Raw genomic sequence first — 25,189 nt, 5'->3', positions numbered from 1 at the left:
TGGAGGTGGGGGAGTGGGGAAGCAATAAATAAAATTATTCATGCCAGCATGGTATACACAGCCATATTTATTAGTTCACTTCCAATTACATAAAGAAAAAGCTGAAGCCATATACAAGTGCTGCTTTAAAATGAAGACAGACTACTGTTTTCTCCAACAGTTTTATTTCAAAAAGTACACAAGTCTGTCATGGAACTACAGCATTTTAAAATTTTGGACTTTTTTTACAAATTCAATCACAATACCTGTATTTTAAAATACCATTCCCCCAAAAGTGTGAATATAAAACCTCATACTGAAATTCATAGCAATGTTCAAAGATCATGCTTTGTGCATGAGAAGTGTAACGTAACATCGTAACATTTTGGATCCCAGAAGTTGTTATTGCTTCAATTTCAGCTGAGTTATGCCTCAGTGCTAGGGGACTATCAACAAAGGGCCCCAAAAAGCACCTATCCAGTGTATAAAACAAGGTTTAAGTGACACAAATAGCATAATATCTTTAGACTGGAACAAAGACCTAGAGTGATCCAGAATATATACACTGCTCAGAACAAAACTAAAAGCTTGTAATGGAAACCAGTAATATACAATATTCAGCATTACAGAAAAACTTGCAATTCAGAAGTCATACTTGCACTATTAAACAGGAAGCATACATCTAATGAATGAGACTATCAAGAGCTGAGAAAGACGTATGCATTGTATATTTCTCTCAAAAGTCATATTTTACCCCTCCAACAAGGCATTTCTGTGCACCACACAGTTTTGGAAGAAATATTTGTTTTTAGGGAAGGAAGTTTCACACAAGTATCTTTAAATACCCACTGCAGAAAGTTGATGAAAACTCTTGTAATGTATGGACAAGTGTTACATAACCTCTACAGTATTACAAGTCTAACACTTTATTCACACCATGCTAAAATTGATGGGTTTCTCTCTCTATATATAGTAGTCCTCAACAGGCAAGTTTACAGTCATTGACATTAACTAGAGGTTTCTTGAGCTCACTTAGAATATTTACACAAATGTATCACCCTCCTTCCCCTTCCCTCCCCCCCTTTTTAAACAAAATGAGACTTTAAAAATGCCACCTCCTAACTGGTATATCAGCTGCCATTACTTTCTAAAAGTGTTCTGTCAGCAGAGCTCTCTGTCACATCAGACACCTCACGTGTTTAACCAGTTCATCTCCCACACAGCTAGAAATTATAGTTAAAATACAGTAGCTGCTCTTGAGAATCATAATCCAGTGTAAGTGAATAATCTAGTGACAAAAGAAATAATTTATAGTAGCAATATTATGTTTTCATAGTAGTGTTGCATCCACCCAAAAAGGCATGATGATAGCAACTTGAGGCAGAGTTTACCCCAAGTCAGAGGTTCTATATTTCAGATAAGGACTGTGTCAGATTCCATTTCTTTCATTTTTCCATGCAATTACATAAATAGACAGACACTGTCAAGGCTGCTAAGCCTAACAGCCAGGCTCTGAGGGCACATCAGGCTGTCCTTCTGCCCATTTATTATTCTGCACAAGCTGACAGAGCATCAAGCATGTGCAAACTCTGCTCCGTGTGCTTTACTGAGACAGGTTTGAGTTTGAGTGTCCTAGGGCTTACCTGACTGTAAGTTACAGGGTCTCAGACCAAATCAAAACAAAAAAAAAATTAATTAAAAAAAAACTTTAAACCACCAAAAAAACCACATAGGACCACAGACTGCTTAGAACCCAATTCAGTAGGTTTGCTACCTGGTTCCTTAGTTTTATAGCTCTCTCAGTGTGTGATTCAGTTTAGTCTCCCACTCAACTTGTATTTGTAGTAAATATACCCTTTTCCTTAAGAAAGGCCTTAGTTTCAAGGTAAACAATCAGTGTATGATTAACATCTTAGAAATCTCTTCTATCACAATAATTGGATGCAAGAAGATGTCTCTTCATCTATAGTTTCAGAAGCTGTGTTTGGCACATTTACTAAACCTATTGTTTTATCACAAAAATAAAAGTCAATCATCCCTCTCATTGGTACAACAGTTGAAGAGCTTTCAGGAACACAAACACTCAAATTGCAATTTTCAATTGAAGGAGTTAAGTGACATTTTGAAATACAGAACAATACAGAGAGACACTGAAGCTCACATCCAAAAATAGGCATGAAGAGGTATAAATAGTACATAAGAATCAAGAAATCAGATCACAGTGTCATGTTTTAAGAACTGTACCATCATCTAAGCACCTGTTCATACAGTATGTTTAGGCACCAGAAATTTCATAAAAACTGAAGTTACAATCAGGCAAAGTTTATTGACAAGGCACACATGAAAGATAAAAAAATCTGATCTCTAACAGTATCAGTTTACAATCCAAAAAACTCCCAAATGTGTAAAACTAACTCCATATTACTTAGTAGCCATTCAAGTTTCTAAATTCAGTATGAAGGGTATGTTAAAATCATGAAATTGTTTGGGTTGTAAGGAGCTTAAAGATGACCTTGTACCAACCACTGCCATGGGCAGGGGAATTTCTTTACATTAATAGTGCCAGCCAAAAATCGTGCACCTATTTACAGACAGGACAAACATTTAGCCAAAGAGCTAATCAGAAATCTATAGGCAGTTACAGCTAAGCAGATACTAAACCTAGAAGTCTGGGGTAATGTTGTTTTCTCTCACTGTTGCTACACACAAAAAATCCTAACATTTTTCAACAGGCCACTCAGGTATTTCCTTCATCAGCATCACTGCATATACAATAATGCAGTTGCAGTTTTCCAAAATACTTTTCAGTTCAACATCTCTAGCTAGAGTAAGCTAAAAGAACTCTCCCTCACCTTCACACCAACACAAGACAACGAAGGCAGAAAATAAGAAGGAAGAAAGAATTCAGATTCACACTGTACTGAGTTTTAAATGGAGCTTTTGCAGGTATATAGTAACAGTCATTAGAAGCTACCAGAAGTCTTTATATGCATGTGAAAGTAAGACAAGGAATTGCTGTGCTTGTCCTGTATTGCTTTAAGTTTGCAAAATTGGAAAGAAGCATTTTCAATCTTGTTGCAAGGGATTTGTATCAAAATTCTCAGCTACATGAAACTCTTGCTCTCCACAGTCTGAACATAGGTTCAGAATATTTAGGGCTGTTAAACAGGCAAGAAAAAATGAGCTTTGAACTCCTTACAAATTCATACAGCCACATGTTAGCATCTTGACCAAGGACTGACTACTGCTTAGGTGCATATGACAAAAGTTGTTTCCACAGTGGTTAGAGTAAGAGGACAGACATCAAATACCAGTTACTTAACAGGTTTCATGAAATCACCATGGAGTTTCTAGAAAATTGTTTTGGAAATAAACCTAAGAGCACTGCCTTAGTATCTAATCAGGCATTGGAAAATGCAAGGTACAATTAACTTTAAGACCTGTATAAAGATATATTAATTCATTCTTACTGTGACAGTAAGAGTTGGTCTGTATATTTTAGAGCTTAGATACCTCTGCTGACAACCTGATAGGACCTCTTGCACCAGATAACGTGAGTATTAAGTTATCTGACACAACCTGAACTAGTTATTGCAGAAGAATTTGTGTTTCAAAGAATTTACAAGGTTTCCTGCCACACTTCCCACTCACTGCCATTTTAAATTCAGAACAGATTAATTAAATTAATTGAACCAATCAAATAACTGTCTGCCCTTGAAATAAGAGCTCAACTACTCCAAACAAACATCACCAGGTTAAAGAACCACATAAATACTCAATTTGAACAGAATTCAAAGTCATCCTTGGTATTTCAGCCCCCTGCAACTATACCAGACAGTGGCCAAGCTAAAGTATTTGTTATTCCACACCTGAGAATAAAGTCTCAAGTACTCTGAGAAACTTCATGGTCTACACATGAAATGCTTTTGTTATTTCTCACCTGTGTCTCACTGTTACACATTCAGAACTGTACGTCAGCTGACAATGTCAGAGCCTCCTCAGCAACCTACCAGAGGTCCAAATACCTTCAGTGTCTGATATTTATTCATGAACTTATAAGTTTTAACTTAAATAAGAGAATTGGTGGCTTTCCAAACTAATTTGTATATTTTCTTCAAGGAAAATTTCATGCCAGTGTTTAAATGAGGGATGGAACGCAGTAGTTTCCTCTAATACTTACAATGAACACTTTAAAAAACAGCTTTTAAATTAATAATATTTTATACTATCGACCCATCTTTGCTTTGTGCTGGAATCATCACAGGAACAGCTCCCATTCTACTTAAATTAGGTGCAGCTACCTTTGAAGGTGCAAAGGCTGGGGTTTGAGCAGGAGCACGTTCAAAGTCTTCACTTGGGACTTGGCTATATGGAGTTTTGGTATATCCTTCCATGTTGGAGGGAGACATTGAGCCCAGGGAAGAACGATTGCTGCCGATGTAGCTGCGAGCTGTAGAACTGCGACTTTTTGGAGGTGGAACATCTTCTCTGGAATCAACAAAAAACAAAAAATAATAAAAATCAGTTGCACAACAAGAGTTCAATCACCATTACTTTAAAACAAATATTGAATTTGCTTTTTCTATTCTAATGTAGTAGTCAAAAATATCCTTATATCTTCCTTTAAGGTAACAAAGACCCCCCAAATCCTCAATATTCATAGTCTCTAAAATGTTCATTGAAATTAGACAAATCACAAAAGTTCTCTGACAAACCATTAGTGTGCTATAATAAGCTTTCCAGATTAAGACAGAAATCTCAACTAAGTAACTTATTTGCAGAAATACACATTTAAAAGTTAATCTTCCAGTAATACTGCTCAGAAACCAGAGACACGTTACCTGATATCATGATGTACTTCTTTCTCGTATTTCTTCTCTTTGTGCTTCTTACATAAACAGAAGACGATAGAACCCAGTACAGAGAGACCCAGCACAGTTCCTATAATAGCTCCAATAATTATACCAGCTGTATTTATGGCTAGAACAGACAAAATACAATACTGTTTGTTAAATGTCAAAGTTAGAAGACCTTTCTTTTAACATTAAGCCCAGTATGTTTCACAAGGCAGAATCACTGAATCACAGAAGGAGTGTTCAATCACATGCATTTAAAACAGAAAGACTTGAAGTGGCACCCACAAGCTACATAACAGCATTAGAGTTTTTAACCTTTTAGGAGTTTAGAGAAAAAGATTGTTCAGTTTTAATACAAGAACATTGTGTGACTATTACACAGCAAACACTTACGAGGGGTGACATTCAGCTCAACAGAACATTCATCCGTGCCAACTCTGTTTGAGGCCACACAGTGGTATGTGCCAGAAAACTCTCGAGAGGCATTTTTCAGAAGAAGTTCCCCTGTATTTTTATCTACAAACAACAGAAGGCAGAGTTTTATTTTCCTAAATATAGTTCCATATGTATCATCAAAGAATTCTTAAATCAGCATATACATGAAATCTTAATTTAAAAATGCTATACAAAAAACATCCAGTTTAAAACAGTTCTATCATGCTGTAAAATGCTTTTGTTTGTAAAAGTCTTACCCCACTAGAAATGTATTCCACAGCATTTGACTTGCTCTGTCTACTGAACAAGTCAGGAAGTGTCTAGATTCTTTAGAACACACTCAAGAGTATCCACAAAACTGCATTCACAAGACCAAAACTAACATGGTTTTAGTCAGTTAAAAGCCACTCTTGCATGATTTCCCATTCATTCTTGTCCAGCACTTATATTGCCAATTGCTCTTTTTGTTACAAGGCAAATTTGAGATGTGATGAAAGAAGGAGCATAACAACAGCAGCCTGCTAAAGTCTTGAGCATTACAGAGAAGGACATTAATGATTCACTGTCAAAACAACATCAAACAGGACACCAGTAGTCAAATTCAAAATTAAGAATAGTATAGGTTCATCCTTTGTAGTTGATTTTTAGAGATCTGTGTTTTAAGATATCACATAATGTCAGAGTGTAGAAGCTTACAAAAACACTGGAGATTTTTTGCTTGCTTTAAATCAAATTGAAGCCACATCTGAATTCCCCAATATCCACTTAAGCACAAAAGGAAAACCATCAGCAAGCAGAACTCACAACATCTAGGCACAGGTGAGCATGATACTGCAGCCTAATGGTAAGAATCTGAACTTAAAAGCTTGAAACATTTCCAAGCATGAATTAAAAACCAGAATCAACTGCAGCCTTGTTTCAGTCAGTTTTGTTAGAGGGCAGAAGTAGTATTTAATCTTGACTACTCTATAGTAATATTAACCCAGAAATGCTTACAAATCAGGATAAGCCAAAAATACTACTGCAATATTTTTAAGTATTTCAGAGTAACAAATGAAGTTTGACAGTACTCAGCACGGAAGTGGCAGGAAGATTCTGTGTGCCAGAGACTCTCCTCCAGTCATAAGACAAAAGTGGGGATCCTTCTTGTGACACACATTTCAAGGTAACGTCTTTTCCGATCTCCTGTGATCCTTCAATGGAACATTTAGTCCGTGCTGGCTTTACTAATAAACAAAACATCACTGAATTAATAACAGTCACAATCAAAATGTTTACTAGTTGTGTTCTAGTAGCGAGTTCATTTTGTGAAAGATAAAGTTTGTGCCACAAACTATTTCTAAGCACAGAAAGATTTTTCTATGAAATGAGTCAAAACTTCTAAAAATGCTTGTTATTCTAAATATCATTCCCTTCCTTTCCCAGAACAGAATTATGCTTATCCTTCCCAAGCCTCAATAACAACTATAATCACCACAGATTCAGTACACTGTCCAACTGAAGCTGTCATTACATGCATTAAAATAGGGTGGAATAAGCATATAAAAAACATTGCTGAAAATTTAAGAAAATAAATTATCTTACCAAATACAGTCAACTGTATTTTTCTGCTTTGAACTCCAGGAGCCTTCTTCACTTTGCACTGGTATGTGCCAGTGTCTGCTGCTTTTAAATTCAGGATATCCAATGAACCATCACCAGATCTGGGATCAAGATTAGTAAACTGCATTCGCCCAGTCAAACCAGCATAATAATGATTATAAACCCTGTCTACAGAATACATAATTATCTAAAAAAAAAAAAAACAACAAAAACAAACAATAAAACAGAAATTCACTTAGTGTGCAAACATGTAAAATAATTTCATCTCTTTGAATTCTCAAGCTTCTTTCTATAGTTTTAACCCCAGGAATAAAACAGAGTCAAATATCTCCATCTTCAAAATATCACCACACAGCATTATAGTCAATACTCCAACCAAATCAATCCCTGACCAAGTACCAATATGTCAGCATTGACTTCTGACTGAAAGAAAACTGTTTAGAATTGCTCCACTTTAATTCTGCAAAACCTGCCTACTAATATGAATCATCTTACTTATAAGGCTTTCAAAGACAGGAAAGCATTAATAAGTAAAACAGTTAATATATTTAAAATTAAGTCCGCGTTTTGGAACTGAAGTATTTCTAATTTGGGAGTTCTTTATTAGAATGAAAGATTATAAGTAAAAAATGTCTTGACATTTCATCCATAATCTGGTATTTCAAAACTTCCACTAGATTTTATGTGACTGGTGCTTCAAATCAATTTAAGATCACAAGCATCCCAACCTGAAAAGGTGGAAGTTTAGAAAGTCAGTAACAAAATTCATATATTTACCTACTCAAACAACTGAATTAGCACTGTCCAATAAGGAGTCTCTACTTACTATTTGTTCCCTCTTTTGATTATCTGCTGGTATCAAAACCCACTCAATATCTAGTGGGCCTTCATCTTCTTCTGACAGTTCAAAAGTACACGGCAATGTAACTTTCTCTCCTTGTGCTTTTTCAAACGTTGACTGGTCAACTGAAGTTATAGTCAGGCTTCTCGTCAGACCTATAAAAATATTTTTTTATGTTTTAAAAACAAATCACACTCAGTTGTTCACTGTAAGTGCTCTATGACATACTTTTTCTGTATAGAAATCATGCCATCAGTCAGACCTGCCACTGCTGAAGAGAGCCTGTGCAGACCCTGTCACACAACACAGTGCAAAGTCCCGTGCTGCTATTTGGAATTACATCCAACAGGCAGCTATATCTTTCAAGCCCTTTTTTGGGGGGGATTGGTTTAGGTTTTATTTTGTTTGTTTTTTGTTTTTTCCTTCTCCACAATTCACATCCCACACAACCACAAGCTAAATATTTTCAGTAGCAGGTTTTCAAGCCACTATATAATCACCTTACCATTACTCCCTCAATGTAAAATGAAAGTATAGAACAGCAATGAAGTCTGCCAAGACAGACAGAATTCCTGAGAAGTCCTGGGTTGGAAATAAGTTACTTTGCCTTGAGTTATAAGGGCTCCTCTATCTACAATGAGATAGAGGACAAAATATTTTCCAAAAATCTCAATGAGTTTTTTGCATTTGTTTGTTTTTTCTGCTTGTCTTACTCCTCTAAAAAGGCTGTGGAATCCTTATCTGCATGCCTCTAGGCAAACAAGCTTCCAAACAACAAATTTTCCTCAATTCAACCCTGAAAAAGAATTCATATAGTGACATAAAAAGAGCTACTCAAAAGGCCTGAAGCAAGATTCTCCCTATTGCACCACAAACACTGGCTTTCTTTATATCAAGTGTACAGGCTTACACATCACAGCCAGGTCGTGGAAAGCACACCCTTTGCTCACGATGGAAACAGGTTTGGCACTGTTACATCCACTGTCCACCTTGCTGGAAAGCAAGGTCAAATTTTCAGTCATTTTATGTGTGCAAGTTGTAGACATAAAACCAGATGCAACCACAGCATGAGAGCTGCAAGGCTACCAGGAGAGTGGAGGTGTGAGGAGGATAGATGGCTTTGGTTCCTTTTATAGATATAAAGTAACAGTCTCAGCCAAAAATTTAAAATCATTTTGCATGGTGCTTTTATGTTCCAACCTGCACTTCTCCATATAGTAGAGGAGGGCCAGTGCAGTAGAGGAGCTTCCTACAGTGGATCATTGAATATGGTGAGTTGGAAGGGACCCAATAGATATCCTTCTGCTTTATTAAAATGTTGCCCTCTATCAAGTCTTGGCATTCTCTTTCTGATGACAAAACAATAGGATCTTTAACAACTATTTCCAAAAAAATCCTTTAGAAAGAGAAATCATTACATATACTAAATTCCAGATTACAGCTTCCAAGCAAAGGCCTTCACAATAGTTGATTACTAACAAACTAAGTAGGGTTATTATGTTTCCTACCATTCATGGTATTACTTTCCATGACATTACCTTCAGTCTGCGAGAAGGGGAAAGGAAAAAAACAAACACTAACCAAAAAAACCCACATCAACTTGAGGTAGGAAAGATGCCTCTTACCAACAACCTCCACCTTTACAAAGACAAATCTAATAGGTTTGTACCACCGTTTTTTTGACCACAATAAACAGATCTGAACAGTTAATTCTCTGCTACTAGGCTGAATTAATACTGTTCCATAAATAATAGTGACCTCCATGAATACTGGTTGACTTGTCATAGTCCTATCCCCTCTTAAAGGATCTTTTCAGATTTACAACTAGCCATTCTAAACCTCTGAATAAGCAAAACCTCTGTTTATGGGTAGATTTAAAGTACATTCATGTTTCCATGGCACATAGTAGCTTTGACATTACTGATGTAAATTCCTGAACTGTTTTTTCAGCGACACTTTGATATTCTTCTGTTTCCCCTTCCCCATGGCCTGATTAGGGAACTGTAATACAATAGTCTCAAGTTCATCTCCAAATTGCATTTCTGCATCTTCAATGTTACTATATTAAAGAAAAGGGATGCAAACTCATGCACAGTTTAAGTGACTGATAATGAAATACATCATGATGCTGCTAACTTCCTTAAAAGCCTCAAATCTGTAACCTGGGAAATTAGAGGCTTTCATTCTGAAGCAAATCACTGAAACAGAGCTGCTCTGTAGCAGCATCTCCAGTCACAGTCACTTTGCCATCTGAAATTCCACAACAAAAGACCACAGCATACACATTTGCTTCCCCCTCCCCACAAGACAACCTGCTCAGAATTTCACAAACAGGACAATAATTCATGTAAGAGCAACATACTGCTTTTTCACAGCAGACAGGGGGTAATATAATTCGTACTCTGAGGAAGATATGACACATCCCTACTACTAAAATGTAAAATCTGATTTTCAGTTGATACTTGCTGAAACACAACATGGCCAAAACAAACTGGACAGATGAGTACCCATATGTTGACTTTTTTTTTACTACTATTCTAAAAAAATGGGACTTGTACAAACAACATTTTATTTTTCCCCCTCTTCAGCTGTTACTTATTCATCCCTTTGACAATTTCAAACAAATATAAAAGCAGAAAGAACAATTCAGTACAACCAAAAGTCCCCCAAGTACTCAATTGTACTGATATAGCTAATGTCTTAGATTCTTCAACTATCTCTTGCCTCTTCATTGCCAGACAACTCATGTGAGTATAATTTCAAAGTGGACATGACACAGTTTCATGGCAGAACACTGAGAAAGTGGCAACTGGGAAGAAAAAGTTAGAAATACTACATTTCAGAGACACACTGCCAGGATAATAGACTACAGTAGTCCCACCTATTACTGCCTGGCAGCTTGGTCCAAGTGCTTTAAAAGCCAGAAGCAGCAAATGTTTCAGTTTCTACTACAGCACTCTTTTCTTTGATCCAAACACCCAAATAGTAACCATGTGCCAAAAAAAAAAAAAAAAGGTAGCAAAACCCAACAGCCTGAAGAGCCTTGCCCAAAATAGAAGATTGTCATAAAAATCTTTATAAAGTTTTGATTTTTCATAATTTTGAAGTCCAGGAAGTATTTTCATGCACACTGACTGCATTCAAACATGTCAATGAAAGCTAAAGAACACAATCCTCAGGATAACACCCAATAATCATTTCTGCACTTGAAGCTTCCAGCACACACTAGATGCTAAGAGAGGACATTAGTCTGAGTCTTCTAATTATAAGACCTCTTCCATAAATCTCAATTCCTTTCTTACTGCACCTCTCCCAACACCTCCTTTGCATTATACCAGTATTCCACACCAGAGTTCCACAATCTTTTTCTTATAGTAAGGCTGCAAACACAAAGCTTTTTTCCACTTTTTTTTTTTTTTGGGTCAACATCAGCATGCAGAAGCAGCAAGCACCTTAATTAAGGTACATGTCAGAGCTAGCTGGGCTTGGACTGAGCATTAGCAACACAAGGGAGGGGCAGGTAATACTAGCTGGAGATTCCCTTTTTCAGGGAAGACACAATCTGCTGTCAAATACACTGAAGGAGGAGGCTTGGCCGGATTCAACACGTCAGATTGTCAAGGGTCCTCCAACCCTTAGTGCCTTTTCTTTTTTGTTCTTCTCCACTTAATTATTACCATTAACAGAGACCTGGAGCAAATCAGAACTCCAGGGGCAAAGGAGGACGTGGGATCTCAGGCAATGCTTACTCTCCTTGCTCTTTTCCTGTGAGGGAGAAAAGGCTTGTACAGACACATCCTTCAAGTTAAGAACTGACTCCACTGCAAGGAAGCACTTTAACTTTTACAGCCACAAGTACCCCTGAGAAACAAGAGCTGCCAAGTTAGGGATGGGATCCACTCAGGGAAGTGGGTTATGAACAACCTCATCAGAGCTGGTGACAAGCACTGTAAATGAGAGATCTACCAGGGAATGGAAATTGAACTTTGCAGTCAGGGAGGGAAGAGAGACTGAGCTATGGGAAGTACCTGGGCCAGGCTGGTACAAGGAAGCGAGACACTAGTGAGGACAAAGCATGTTAAAAGGGAAGCCACCTACAGCACCTGTACACAGAACTGACACCAGAGTGAGGCACATGGGACAGCCTGCATGACTGGCGCTTTGTCATGAATGGACACAAGCTTGCTAAAGCCAGAAAGGGAAGAACAGCAGGTGACCTGCCCTCTACCTGCAGGAGCAGCTGGAACACACAAAGCTGTTCTACAGGACAGACAACAGGCTGGCTAAGAGCTTGTGGATTAAAGGAAAGGACCACAAGGACATCACAGCCAAAGTTGGTTACAAATCACCTGTTCAGGGTGAGAAAGCTGATGAAGGCTACTTCAGCAGTTCCAGAAAGTTTCTGAAAATGACAGAGACTGGTTACTATTTTACCTCTGTGACATCTACTAGAAGGGCAACACAGCAGGAGACAAAATCTAAGAGGCTTCTGAAAGACTTCAGGGAAAAAAGCACCAAATGAATCATTCCCCTCTTGATACTTTCTTGAAACTGCTTTCAAGGAAAAAAACCTAAGAACTTGCCAGGGATGAGATCAACAGCAGCCTTGACCATGACCATGAAATAGCGAAGTTTCAAATCCTGAGAGGAGGAAAGCAAATCCAGCAAGAGCCTGCACTTCATATAGGCAGACAGACTGACCCAGTAGCTGGAGTTCTGTGGGATCCAGCTCTAAAAAGCAAAACAGCCCAAGAAAACTGAGGGGTATTTAAGGACAATTGCTAACCATACAAGGAGTACATTCCAAAATCCAGCAAAATCAACAGATCAATCAGTGGCTTGGCCTAAGGAGGAAAAAGCAAGAACAGTCTACCAAGGGAAGAATACACAAATATCACCCAGTCATGCAGCATCCCTGCCAGGGAAGTCAAAACACAACCAAAACTGAAAGCAGCATGGGACTCCAGTGCCACATGAAAACCTTCTACTATTACATGAGCAGTAAAGAACCAGAGAGAAAAACAGGACAGGTGATAGCTGATACAGAGAAGACCAAAGTGCTTAGTGTTGATGCTGTTTGGAGTAGAAGGCTGGATGTGACTGAGGTCACATCCAACACAAACAATTGTGCAACTGATTAAAGATCTATGTGAAACAAACACACACTGACAAGACAACATTTTTCTCAATTTTTATCCCTTCAGTTTCCACTCAAATCAGCAAGATTCGATTTATTTTATTCCCCTAGTATACATCTCAGAACATAAGAGGGTCCTAGTACACAACAGGCAGACATTTTTTCAAGCTGAATGAAGATTTGTATTTCTTTTGGTTAGCATAGTTTTATGGTTTCATTTCAGACATATTTTCTGGTTTAGACAGAGAAAGGTAACTCAAGTCATTTATCCCACTTATTCAAATATGCTTAGCATTAAAATATCTAATTTCTAACAGCAGCAAAGTGTAGACTCGGAAGCATACAACAAGCTCTCAAGAAAACCCCTGAAAGTCAACTTTGAAGTGCACCTGATCCAAATGACTGCATATTGTTTTCAAAGTATTTTCCAAGAACATGTGCCATATTCAGCTGTAGCAAACAAAAGAATGAATGTTTGTGACTGGTTGAGAAGAGACATGCACCCTTCCCTTGATGAAAAATAGTTAGTATTATCCCTTGCAAAACTTTGTATTAGAAGAAAGCGTCAACACACAGAAGAAATGGTCAACACACAATTTGGATTCAGATTTAAGTTTCTTAATGTGGAATAAAATAGTCTTTTTTTTTCTGGGAAACTGACCCTAAAGAGCATTGAAAAACTTTATCTGTATCACTGAACAAGTTTTTCCCATGATTTCTGAAGGGGTGCAAACCAGTAGAGTTTTAGAAAAACTCTTTCCTTCTGAATATCTGAACTTACCTTTAAGTATCACTCAAGTAGAGCAGTTTAGCAAACTAAGGTATTATTAAGAATAATCTAGGGAAAATGAAGTATTTTATGGAAAGAATCTTCAAAATAGAAAGAAGACAAAATTAAAATGGAGCAAAGCTTTCTTCATTCCAACACAGACATAAGCAGAGCTGTGATATATACTAATAAATAATAGAAAGAAAATTACTCTAACTACTTATGCATTTAGCATTTTCTTATTTAATCGAAATAAAAAATTAAAACATTGAAATTTTGCATTGCTGGCTTACACAAATGTAAGTGTGCATTAAATTTGGCAGGAATGTTTCTGGCATCAGATAGGCTGTGCCACAGGACAGTTATGTAACGTGGCAGACAGGTTAGATGTCTGCCTAGATGGGGAACAGGACAGTTTCTACACAGAGTAAGGGTTGAGTTCAGAGATGCTGCTGTACTTAGTGTGATCCACCTGCAACTGTAAGTTCAGAGCACTTTACTACCAGGCTTTCCAAAACCAGTCTAGCTTGCCAATACTGACTGCAAACATGCAGAGGCTCTAAACATAAAAATTACTTTTCCCACAGAATGTGGCCTTAAGTAGCAAGTAATGATTACAACCAGAAATGCACATTAGTGCTTTGAGAGCAACAAGCCATAAAATTCACTTAAGAGACACTTCAGCTCAGACTTTTCTTTCAAATGCTGATTAGATATGTACCTGTGATCAAATCTTTTCACTGGGCAGATTTCAGTATCAGAAACTACCTCCCCAACATCCCCACTTAACTTCTGAATATGCCTCAAGAGTTCACCTCCTACTTTTCTCAGCTAGTTGTAATGACTTTACAGAAAAAGTCTCTCCCCCTTCCCACCTTCACTCAGATAGAAGTTCTACATCATCTTATTTCAAACCTGCACTTCTGAACTCAGGCCTGTAAAAGTGAGTGAGTCCAGTTTACACCCTCAGCAAGCAGGGAGGATTAATGGAGGAAGGAGCCTGGCTGAGATTTCCTGGTGTTTATTGGCACAATCTAACACAAACACAAGTCTCCAAGGCTGAAATCCTCACAAGCACTCACCATCCCACAATCATCCACTGCTTCCTCACAATACCAAACATCAGCATCCTTAGCAGCCAAAGAGAACACTTGCAATGCAGAGTCCTGCTGATCAAGTAACTGGATTAAAAGCTGCCTTCACAAAGGAATAAAGGGAAACAAATATTTAGCATTACTTATTTTAGTGGTTTTTGCAGCATCCAGGAGCTGAGTCACATCAGCACAGTTGAGATGCCCACAAAGCTGCAGTTATGCTGTTTAGTCACAGTTTGCCACAGTTTACCACAAGTGAAAAACAAAACCACATACTAAATTTATCAGTGATACCCCTCCCTCCCAAAAAATGGGAAAAAAAAAAAAAGTCTTAAAAAAAAAAGGCTTAGCTTCAGATTTGGATTCTCAGTTTCCACATCTTACCTCCAAGAGCAAAAGGACCCAGCTTTCAGAAGCTTGGGCCCAAAACACTATAAAGCTTTGCTGAATCTAACTCCTCACATGTCAAACTCTGCAACACAAAGAACAGTCCCTAAACAGTGTTCTTTAACTTCATAAACATTAAAGGAACAATATAAATAAAAAAGAAGATAATTATAAGGATAAGAAAAAAATAAGTCTTCCCTTTAGAACGCAAATTCAATAGACTTGGGGATTTTTTGGTGTGAGAATGAAACTTAAAAATGTTTCATGACAGATTCCAAAACACGTATCAGCTCAATACACATCCTATTAATTTAGCCAGGTACCAAGGAATACTCAGGCTTCACAGTAACCTAAACAGAGGTAAAACAATCAAGACACAAAGGACAGAAACAAGCAAGCAATTGGTCAGGAGCTAAAAAAAAAAAAAACTATGAAATAAATAAATAAAAATAAATAAATAAATAAATAAAACAAAAGAAAAACTCACACAACATTAAAGCATCTGAATCCATGTATCTAAAGAGGTTTGGTTTTAGTACATTCTAAATTTAGAATTCCACAAAGAATTCAGTTTTTAGGATAATCCCATGCTGATAAAGGCAAATCACAAAGCTTTTCCTAACAAAGAAAGTACTGTCCTGCTAATATCAAGTGTTAAACAGTTACTGTTTAATGTGCTCCACAGACCACATTTTTTCCATGCTTCACACCCTAAGCGTTGTTATCATACAATGCAGTGATACAAATTTCAGAGATAAGCACATTTCACTGCAGTGGTAAAAACACCCAAAAAACATTTCAGCAAAAGGAACAATATTACTTAATCCTAACATTTCCAAGGCTAGTGACACTAATGTACCAAATATTCTTCTACTAAAACTTCAAAAAGTCCCAATGCAAAGAGGTTAGAGAGAAGATAAAAACTTTAATTTCTACACTAGCCTAAGTCCACTAGGCAGAACACTGGTCAATCCTCAAAGACAGTAAAACTAAGACAAAAGATGTTAACACCTGCATTTCAGACCCACCATGTCAGTGCTCTCTAAATTGGAGTCACAGATCTTAGTGAAACTCTCCGACTGTGCAGAAAATATACAGTTTATAGAGCCAGAGAAAGTAAAGACAGCCCAGGAATAAAAGCACTCACCCAGGAAAAACTTGGGTCCACACAGTGTCTCTTCCTTTCTAGTTCATTTAGTCCCAGACTAAATATAAAAACAGTTCAGGAAACTAAGTCTACACAGGATTTTTAGAAAAGAGCTAGAGTTTTATATACTTAATGTTAGATGCAAGATTTTTAAATCCTCTCTTGCACGTTTCATTGCAGCTACCTCACCAACAGCTTGAAGAGGCTGAGTGACCAAACTTCCAGTTTTCAGAACACTTTTTCCACAGATGGTGCAGATAAAAGACTTATATGCATGAAATAAGTTTTGCCATGCGCTACAACATGAAGGCTGATGAAACAGCAGGGCACTTATTAAAAAAACCAACCAAGCAACAAAACAACAACAAACAAAAACTGAAACACAACAAGCAAAAAAACCAAACAAGAATCAAACAACAAGATAAAATGAAGCACAAATGAAACCCAAAAAAACCCCCCTACATATAAGAATAAGCCTGAGAAACTTCTATCACATGGATAGTCAACTCTGCTGAAGGATCTCAAAACAGTGGGTTATATTTCCAAATTTTACTTCCTCTGAGGAGGGTGGAGGAGACATACCACTTTTTGAGGCACATTTACTTGCATCCATAAATCCTCCAAGTTTAAAAAAAAAAATTGACAGGAAACTGATTATGCACACTTCTTCAAAGACAAAAAAAAAAAAAAAAAAATCTGTTTCAGTCTGGATGTCTTCAGACAGCAGTAAATTAATAAATAGCTCCAAATTATGCAGTGTAGCATACCCCTGCCTCAGTTTAAAAGGCACAGCACAATTAAACTACAAGTTACACATCCTCCCAATCTAAAAAAATTCTTGTTCGGCACATTCTCGGAGCTTTGGGGTTGCTGCAGCCGAAGCCACCAGCCTGTATCCCGGCAACTGCTGATGACCTTCCTGAGAGGGACGCGCTTATCAGGGCGAGAGAGGGGCCATTCAGATCTCCTTACTGAAGGGAAGGATAAGCTTTCGGGAGGCAGCTCGGAGAGGGAGGGGATAGTGTAACAAACTGCGATTAAGATTAGTTTTAAGCAGAGGAGTAGTGTTTAGTCCAGTTTCTAGAGAAGATGACAATGAGTTCCAAGTTCTCGGTGCAGCAGCTGCACGAGGCTGCTCTGACCCAAGGGAGGGGAGAAGGGATCCAATGCCACTGCTGGAAGGGGCAGCAAACACAGCAGACACACCAGATGTAACCACATCACATCTGGAACGGGGGTGTAATGTGACACTGTACCTTCACACTTCAGAGCCTTTAAGGAACCACCTAGAAACAGTACTGAGAAGTGTAAAATGAAATTAAGGTCAACCACTACAAAGACTTTTTTCAGTGAATGCAGAAAAAGATCAGAGCTGAAATCCTGACAATTTACTCACAAAATCCTGCCCCTCCTCTACCAAGTCTACACCAGCTGCACAGGTTGTTTTGCCTTTAGCTCTGTAAGCCACTTTCCCATTGCAGGCAAATATTGGAGGTTTACACAGTCACTAAGCAATCAAGCCACATGATTCGATCTTTTTCCTGCCAATTTGATGGCATTTAAAAGGGAGCTGAATGAAGCAGCTCGCTGGCAGTGTGACTGCATTGGGCACATCTGTCAGTCAGTGCATCAGGGAGTTCACTACAATCCAACACTTAACTGAGCAGCCATATTAATTTCACTTGAGTAAAGAGGCTTTGGCTCTTCCGAGCTACTGAACAGGCAATGCTTTTTTCCCCAGTACATGCAAGTTTTGCATTAGCATAGACAACTATTTGATTCAGTAGCACAAATTGATTTTGGGCTCTTTTCTTGTTGATTTGTTTGTTTGTTTTTTAATATAAAGGTGGAAGATCACAATGTCAGGAAAAAAATGTCTTGTCTGCCTACTCTTGTCTCTCTCCCTGCCCCATTCCCACCACACAACAGACAGAAAGGAGCAAACTCAAAGAATTAGAATATCTGCTCTAATTAGCACAAAGTTAACTAATCATGAAAAATTTTAGAAAGACTTTTAAAAATATATATTTTTATATTTATACATATAGATTAATTTTTACATGTCTTAAAAGAACTGAGATTAAATATCCTTTGTAGCTTATACTGTTAATACATCTAAAATGAAGAACTGAAGATGCAGGATAAGTGAATACAGGAAACTTCCTTATGCAAACTAATTCTGCACAAGTTCAAACAGTTGAGAATGTATCAAATCCTCATCCTTCCTTCCAACACCAAACAGTTCTTGTTGACTAATCATTTTTCAGTGTACTAAGCATATAGGCTTTAGCTGTAGGGCATGAAAAACAAATCTGTTAAAAAATGTAGCAGCAAGTGCAACTGCAAAACTTGCAACCATCAAGTACCTCAGATGCTTCTTGACAGCAGCTAAAGGACATCAGAGCACCAGTGAATGGCTCCAGTGTAAAACAAATAAAACTCCAAATCTTGACTCTATATCATGTTTTGAACATAAGACCCACTAAGTAGGTGACATTTAACTAGATTAATAAATAAACAATAGCAAAAATATATATCCACTCATGTGGATTTGAGGTTCCAGCTGACACCCCTTTGCTATAATTCAGACTTGATCTCATGGAGTCAAATCAGGAAAAGGAACAGGTAGAAAACTGACCTCACAAAATTTTATTCCTTTTTTAACTTTTAAACTCCCTGAACTAGCTCACCATGGAGCCAGATGAATGCCAGGTACAACTTCAAATGAGATGCAAAAATAATTTTTGAGATGGCATCTAGACATTTGACTGATTGCCTGATTTAGCCATGTAGTCTTGTTCCTCTACTAAGCTCTCTCCAGGCCAAAGTTTTACAGATATTTCCCTACTTTGGGAAAATACTGATAAAACTGAACAAGTTTTCCACCTAATGCTCTTCTGCCATCCTTCCTGTCACTCATTCCTGCCCTGTACTAGGACAAATTGGTGGCAAAATACTCCTTGTTTCCAATAATGCAATCTAACCAGTTAAAAAATTAAAGTTTTCAGCAACTGAGACCCATTTACAACTGCAGTAAAGGAAAACATCAGCTAGGCTGCAGGGGCTGCTTATATCACAGCTGCTACTGAAACAGGTTTACACAGAACTGTGACTTCCCCTCCACTTACTCCTGTGGCAACTGGCTGAAGTGGCTTTTCTCTGTACCATCTCCTGAAAGGTGCAAAGTAGTAAAAGAGTTAATTCCCGAAAAAGAAGGAGGATAAAGAAGGAAACAGAAAAAATTAAAGTGTATCTAAACTGAGTAGTTAAGGGGTGGGGGGACACATATTCTTCTATGCAGGTGAGCCACGCAGTTGTTAAAATATCTCCAAATTTATGTTTCACACAGTATCTAAAAGTTTCAAGAAATCAACCAGATGTTGCAACAAGACCAAAACAATCCCTGTCATTGCAAGCTTTAGAAAGCATGCAAGCAAGAATTGATTAAATTACTGTGGAAGTATTTTGAAATGATACTGGTCCCAAATACAAGCTTCCTAGTATGTACAAATCTCTGTAGGCACTGTGGCAAAAATGTTTTAATATGCTCCAAAACTGAGGCAGATTTTAAGATATTCAAGATTACTTTCCTGAAGTGTGAATGGAATCAGTAGCAAAGCATACATGTGCTGATATAAAAACATGAGCACATGGACTTTTTGTAAAGCAGCAATAGAAGCTAAACCAGACATTCAGGAGGGTTAATTTCATCTGTCTGTTAAGTGGGCTTGGCTGTGGAAGAGGCAAGAACTGAAAGTGAAGACAGAGAGGCAGCTGAAGTTTGATGGAACACAGGGGGGCCAGTCAGAGGAGACCAAAGTGATGAGCTATAATAATCTCTGCAGCAGCATTCTCAACACATAAAATACCTTCTGGGAAATACAGATTAGCCAAGGCAAAAATCACTAATTCAAATGTCATGGTCGATGTCACAGCAGTTGACTAACAGTTGATTAAGTAATCTCTGGCTAAAGACCTTCATACTTCTTAAAACTCTAAGATCCAGGAAATGAGTCCCGAATTTCAGATAACTTCTCACATCAGTGGACACTTTAGAACAACCTGAACCCTGCATCTTGTTACAGTTACTGCTCAACAGATGAAATGCACCAGGTTTAGCAATTAAAAGACTGGGAGTCATCATTAAACTCCTGTGGTAGTCACACTTCTAATTTAAGCTTTTGCCAGATCCTATTGCATGCATAAAAACATGAACAGGCTTAAGTTCCTTATTATACTTATTTGGCAAAGTGTATTAACCACCAAAAGCTGACTTACCATGCCTGCATTAGGATCTACTCCTGCTTGCAGGACATTGGAATTACTTTTGCAAGTTTAGCAACAGGGCAATAACCACACATTTTCCTGTTTTACCAGAACTTTTACTTTATTTAAAAGCTTCCTCAGCTGGGGCATTTATATGCACAGCATTACTGTTTTGTAAGACCTTCTTCCAAAGGTTAAATTAGTCACTATGCATGTAGTATCTTTTGTTAGCATCTATCTTTGTATAGGTATCATGTGGCTATGTTAATATTTCAACTATTGAAAATTTGTGTTCTGACATTACACATTTTCAGAAGTTTTAAAAGCTGCAAATTATTAGCATATTTGTTAAATCGGGATCACGAGTTCAGCACCCATAGTTATTTTTAGTCCCCTAAAATCCTACACAAATTTGGATTTGCACCAAATGGAATGAGATTACTTCCCCAACACTGTATATCCAGGGAGACGGTGTCACATTGCAAGATGTCATGATCCAGGAACACAGCTGGGTGAAGAAGGAAGTGGAGATGTTCACAGTGACAGTGTTTCTCTTGCCAAGCCACCCTCACCTGTGACAGAGCCCAGCTTTCCTGGGCACAGCTGGACATCTCCCTGCTCATGAGAAGTGGTGAATGAATTCCTTGTTCTGCTTTGCTTGCATGCATGGATTCTGCTTTCCCATTAAACTGTCTTCATCTCCACCCACAAGTTTTCTCACTTTTACCCTTCCAATTCTCTCCCTCATCTCAACACAAAGGGCACAAGTGACCATGTAGGTGGTCCTTGGTTTTTACTAGGATTAAACCACAACCACCATAAATTCAAGTAGTTTCAGCACCTCAGCAATGCTTCACTGACAACAGCCTTCACTCAACTGCACAAAAAATAGCTTCCTCTAAATTTTGTCCATATGGAGAACAGCAACTTACTGACATCTGTTCCTTCAGTGAAGGAACTATGTCTATCTGCAGCACAGACCTAGAAACAGTAACCCAATCTGATGGGAAAAAACACAAGCTAGCTCAGAGCACCTATGCTATGATACACAGGTTATTCAATTATTTCCTTCAGAGGACTGTGAAATACACGTGGTTTAGAGTACAGACACTGCACAAAAGAGATACATGTATTTTTATTAGGAATATTTCCTTATTTAGAAAGTCATCCAATTTCACACTGAGGTCTGAAGACACCTGTACCCTTCAGCAGAACTGAAGTGTAAAATTTGGTTGTGAATTGACATTTCTTCATATATTAATTATTCCTAATTTTTAATAACAATAAACTTTGATAACCTAGCAGTGCAAGTGCAGTACATATAATTCTACTCACAAGTTCTTTTCACATGTAACAGTTTTCATTACACTGTGTTTCAATATAAATCTTGATAACCAGCCTTTTTAACTAAATCCTAGTAACTCACAGTTCTTACACAGCATCTACCTTGTTTCAAACTCTGCTTCAGGAAACACATTTGATGCAGAACTACCTATTCCCTTTCATTCAGGAGATCAGAGTTCACCATTCCATTACAGACACAGAATTTTGACCCCATGAGTAATTTTCCCAAAACAGCAGTGACATCAACACAAACATTAACATTTCAATAGGAAATAAAACCTGACCTCCTGACACCACTGGTACATACTTTACTGTGAACCTGAACCTCCATAGGTGTTTTGTCACCTTTTAGAGTTTCACATAAGTTTGGGTCAACTTTAGCGAAAACTTACTTTTATTTTAGAGATCTGTTTAGGAAACATTGATATGACAGCCAAGTTCATTACAGGAACCTAATAACATCTACTATTTGAGACGAAAAACATCTGCCTACTTTTTAGCAGCCCAGGCACGTTTAGTTGGTATGTGTGGGTTCTGGGTATGGCTGATTGCTTTTTTTGTTTGAGGATATCTACTCCTTTGTTGTCTTTCATCACGAAAAGCAAATGCGTTTAGGTCCACCCAATTCACTCCAAACTCCTCTCCTCCCACGCTTCCTCCGCAGGGCTCAATAGTGGCCATGGGGTTTGGAAAACCGGGTTTGAGGGCTCTCCGGGAGCCTCCCGGCCCCTCCAAAGCAGAGCCAGCCTGGATGCTGGAGGTGCTACACACGCAGGGCTGAGGATCGGGATTTTTTTTTTTTTTTTCTTTTTTATCCTTTTGCTGTTTCCACGTCGGTTTTCCCTGACTGCGGAGACACCGGGCGGCACAGCGGCCCCGAGGGCGGCGGGGGAAGGGGCGGGGGAGGCGGCAGATAAAGCTCGGCAGCCACGCTGAGGGCGAACAAAGCCCAGGTCGGCTCCGCGGCCCCAGCGGCAGCGCCCGCCCGGGCACCGCGCCCCGGGCTGAGGGCGGGCAGGGCAGGGGGCTGGCGGGACGGGGGAGCACACGGGCGATAGAGACCCGCACACGGCCGAGACCCGCACACACCCACAGGGGGAGAAGCCCCACGCCCACACACACGCACACAGGGACCCCACACACGCACTCGGAGGTGCGGCGCACCCCAGCCCCGGGGCGCACACCGGGCGGGCAGCAGCCCCCTCACCCCGCCGCGCCTCCCCACAGAGCCGCCGCCTCCCGCCCTCCCCTCTCTCCCTCCTTTCCTCTCCTTTCCCTCCGCGTCGGTCCCGTCCCATCCCGTCCCTTCTACCTGCGAAGCACAGCAGCACGAGGGACACCTCGAGCAGCAGCGGCGGCAGCTCCATGGCGCGGCGGGCACCCAGCGGCAGCGGCGGCTCCGTCCCCCGGGCTGCGCCCCGCGCACCGCCCAGCAGGTGAATCAGCCCGGCCCGGCCCCGTCACTTCCGGCCGCTCCCCGCCCCGCCGCGGCTCCGCAGCGCCCGCCCCGCCCGCGCCACCTGCGCCCGCCGCCGCCGGCCCGTGAGGCGGCCCGTGAGGCGCGCCCGGGGCTCCCCGCACACCGACTGCCGGCCGGGGCGGCCCGAGAGGCGCGCCCGCCGCTCTGCCCGGGGCTCCCCGCGCACCGACTGCCGGCCCGGGGCGTATCCGTGAGGGGCACCCGCCGCTCCGCCGGGGCTCCCCGCGCACCGACTGCCGGCCCGGGGCTCCCCGCGCACCGCCCGCCGCCGCCGGCCCGCGGGAGCCGGAGGGATGCTCGGGGTGCGCTGCCCCGTCGGGAGCGCTCGTCCCTTGCGATTACTGCGAGCGCTCGGCGGACTGGTCTCGGTCCCCATGGCAACGCGGCTGCAGCGCCTTGTGCGCTCCTTGTGCAGAGCACACGTCTGCCAGTGAAAGATCTGGAATTGCGGAAAACTGGCTCAGGAGACAAAAGGGAGACGAGAGCCTGTGCGGAAGGGCGCAGATCAGGCTTTGGTTCTGTAAAATGGTGTCCAAAATAGTCCTCACCGGTTCCAGAGAAACCTGATTCATGCTTCACCTACAGCAAAACCATCAGATATGTTTATCAGAAGACAAAGTGCACTTGACGAGGTTTTTTTCCATTAATTTATTGCCATGCGTTTGTTACAACTGCAATAGCGAAACTGACATAAACGTGCTTGTGACACTTGTATAACATTAAGTAGTATCGGTACCGTGTCCTTTGTTATGTCCACAGCTCTGTCTCTATTGGGAAAATGCCCCCATAACCAAATATTTACATAAAAGTTGTGCAATCCAGATTTGCATTCCAAACAAATATTGAAAGTGTTACCGTTCGTTGTTTTTCTGTGATGCCCATAATAAATTAAGTTCAAATACATATTTATGTTATTACATTCTGTATGTATGAAGGTGAGAGTTTAAAAAACAAATTTTTCTTTACCCTTGTCAAAAGGGTATTATATAGGTTTTGGTTCAGATTCACTTAGCTGAAAAGGAGGTGCTGCACCTTTCATTCAATAAAGGGTTCCTAATGCTGAAATCAGTAGTATCTCCATTTTTGCTGGAATTATGAATATGTGAACACACACTGATGTCTTTCAAAATGGTTGGTTACTCTGAGTAAAGCAGCAGCTTTTACCTGCCAGCTCAGAATTAGTTTTTTGATAAGTAGGACAAACCCATCGTCATTTTCCATGAAGGTTCAGATAAGCAGTGCTTATATCTTATAAGGACATGGCAACTCACAGTGTCTGTTAGATCTCCTTTTAAAAACAAATCTACCTGATAAGATGCTGGATACTATATGTAAAGCATAGAATTTCACTTCTGGAGGTTTCAAGCATTTTATTTAATGACAGAACTTTCTTTCTGTGAGGGAAAGAAAATACTCATGTAATCTGAAGCTAAAGGAACCAGAACCTCAAAGCAGGGGCATTAAGATTTTGCACTCTTCTGGCTTTTTATAGTGCTGCAGACTTTAAAGGGTAATCTGAGTCGAGTATCCCAGGCTGACTGGATGAGTGAGGTTTTTTGCTGTACATCCACTTGTGTCAACACAGAAATTATATACCATGGAAAGTATAATGAGGCAATCACAGTCATTACAGAAAGAGAAAATGATTCGTCATTAGAATGGAGATGCTCACCCTCCTGTGAAATAAATCCTAGCTAGTAATTAAAATTAATACTGTACTGCATCTAGAAAACATGAGCTCCACATTTTGGCTAGCCTAGACAGACCTATTCCTAGTCTTATTTAAATCAAAAGCAACACTGATGCAGTCAAGTTCCCACTCCTGAAAATTGTTCACACTCCAGCAAATGAA

General features: G+C 39.6%; 1 protein-coding gene across 2 annotated transcripts in view; it reads right to left on the bottom strand.

Annotated features, from left to right (window-relative positions):
• Positions 1 to 23,332, bottom strand: part of CXADR (CXADR cell adhesion molecule) — a 31,972-nt gene extending 8,640 nt beyond the window's left edge. The window contains exons 1-7 of one of the 2 annotated variants that reach the window (XM_079304784.1): positions 23,170 to 23,332; positions 7,699 to 7,868; positions 6,855 to 7,059; positions 6,341 to 6,496; positions 5,229 to 5,351; positions 4,821 to 4,959; positions 4,281 to 4,467 (exon numbers count right to left, since the gene is read on the bottom strand). In XM_079304784.1, the coding sequence (XP_079160910.1) occupies positions 4,281 to 4,467; positions 4,821 to 4,959; positions 5,229 to 5,351; positions 6,341 to 6,496; positions 6,855 to 7,059; positions 7,699 to 7,868; positions 23,170 to 23,224 (1,035 nt within the window). In that variant the 5' untranslated portion in view covers positions 23,225 to 23,332. Of the gene's footprint in view, positions 1 to 49; positions 4,468 to 4,820; positions 4,960 to 5,228; positions 5,352 to 6,340; positions 6,497 to 6,854; positions 7,060 to 7,698; positions 7,869 to 23,169 lie in introns of those variants that run through there. The other variant, XM_079304783.1, reaches the window with a different exon arrangement.
• Between the last annotated feature and the right edge of the window lie 1,857 nt (positions 23,333 to 25,189).

Source organism: Erithacus rubecula (assembly GCF_903797595.1).
Source record: "Erithacus rubecula genome assembly, chromosome: 1".
In the NCBI taxonomy this organism is placed as follows: Eukaryota; Metazoa; Chordata; class Aves; order Passeriformes; family Muscicapidae; genus Erithacus; species Erithacus rubecula.
Note: the sequence above shows the minus strand (reverse complement) of the source record. Positions and strands in the feature narration are given on the sequence as shown.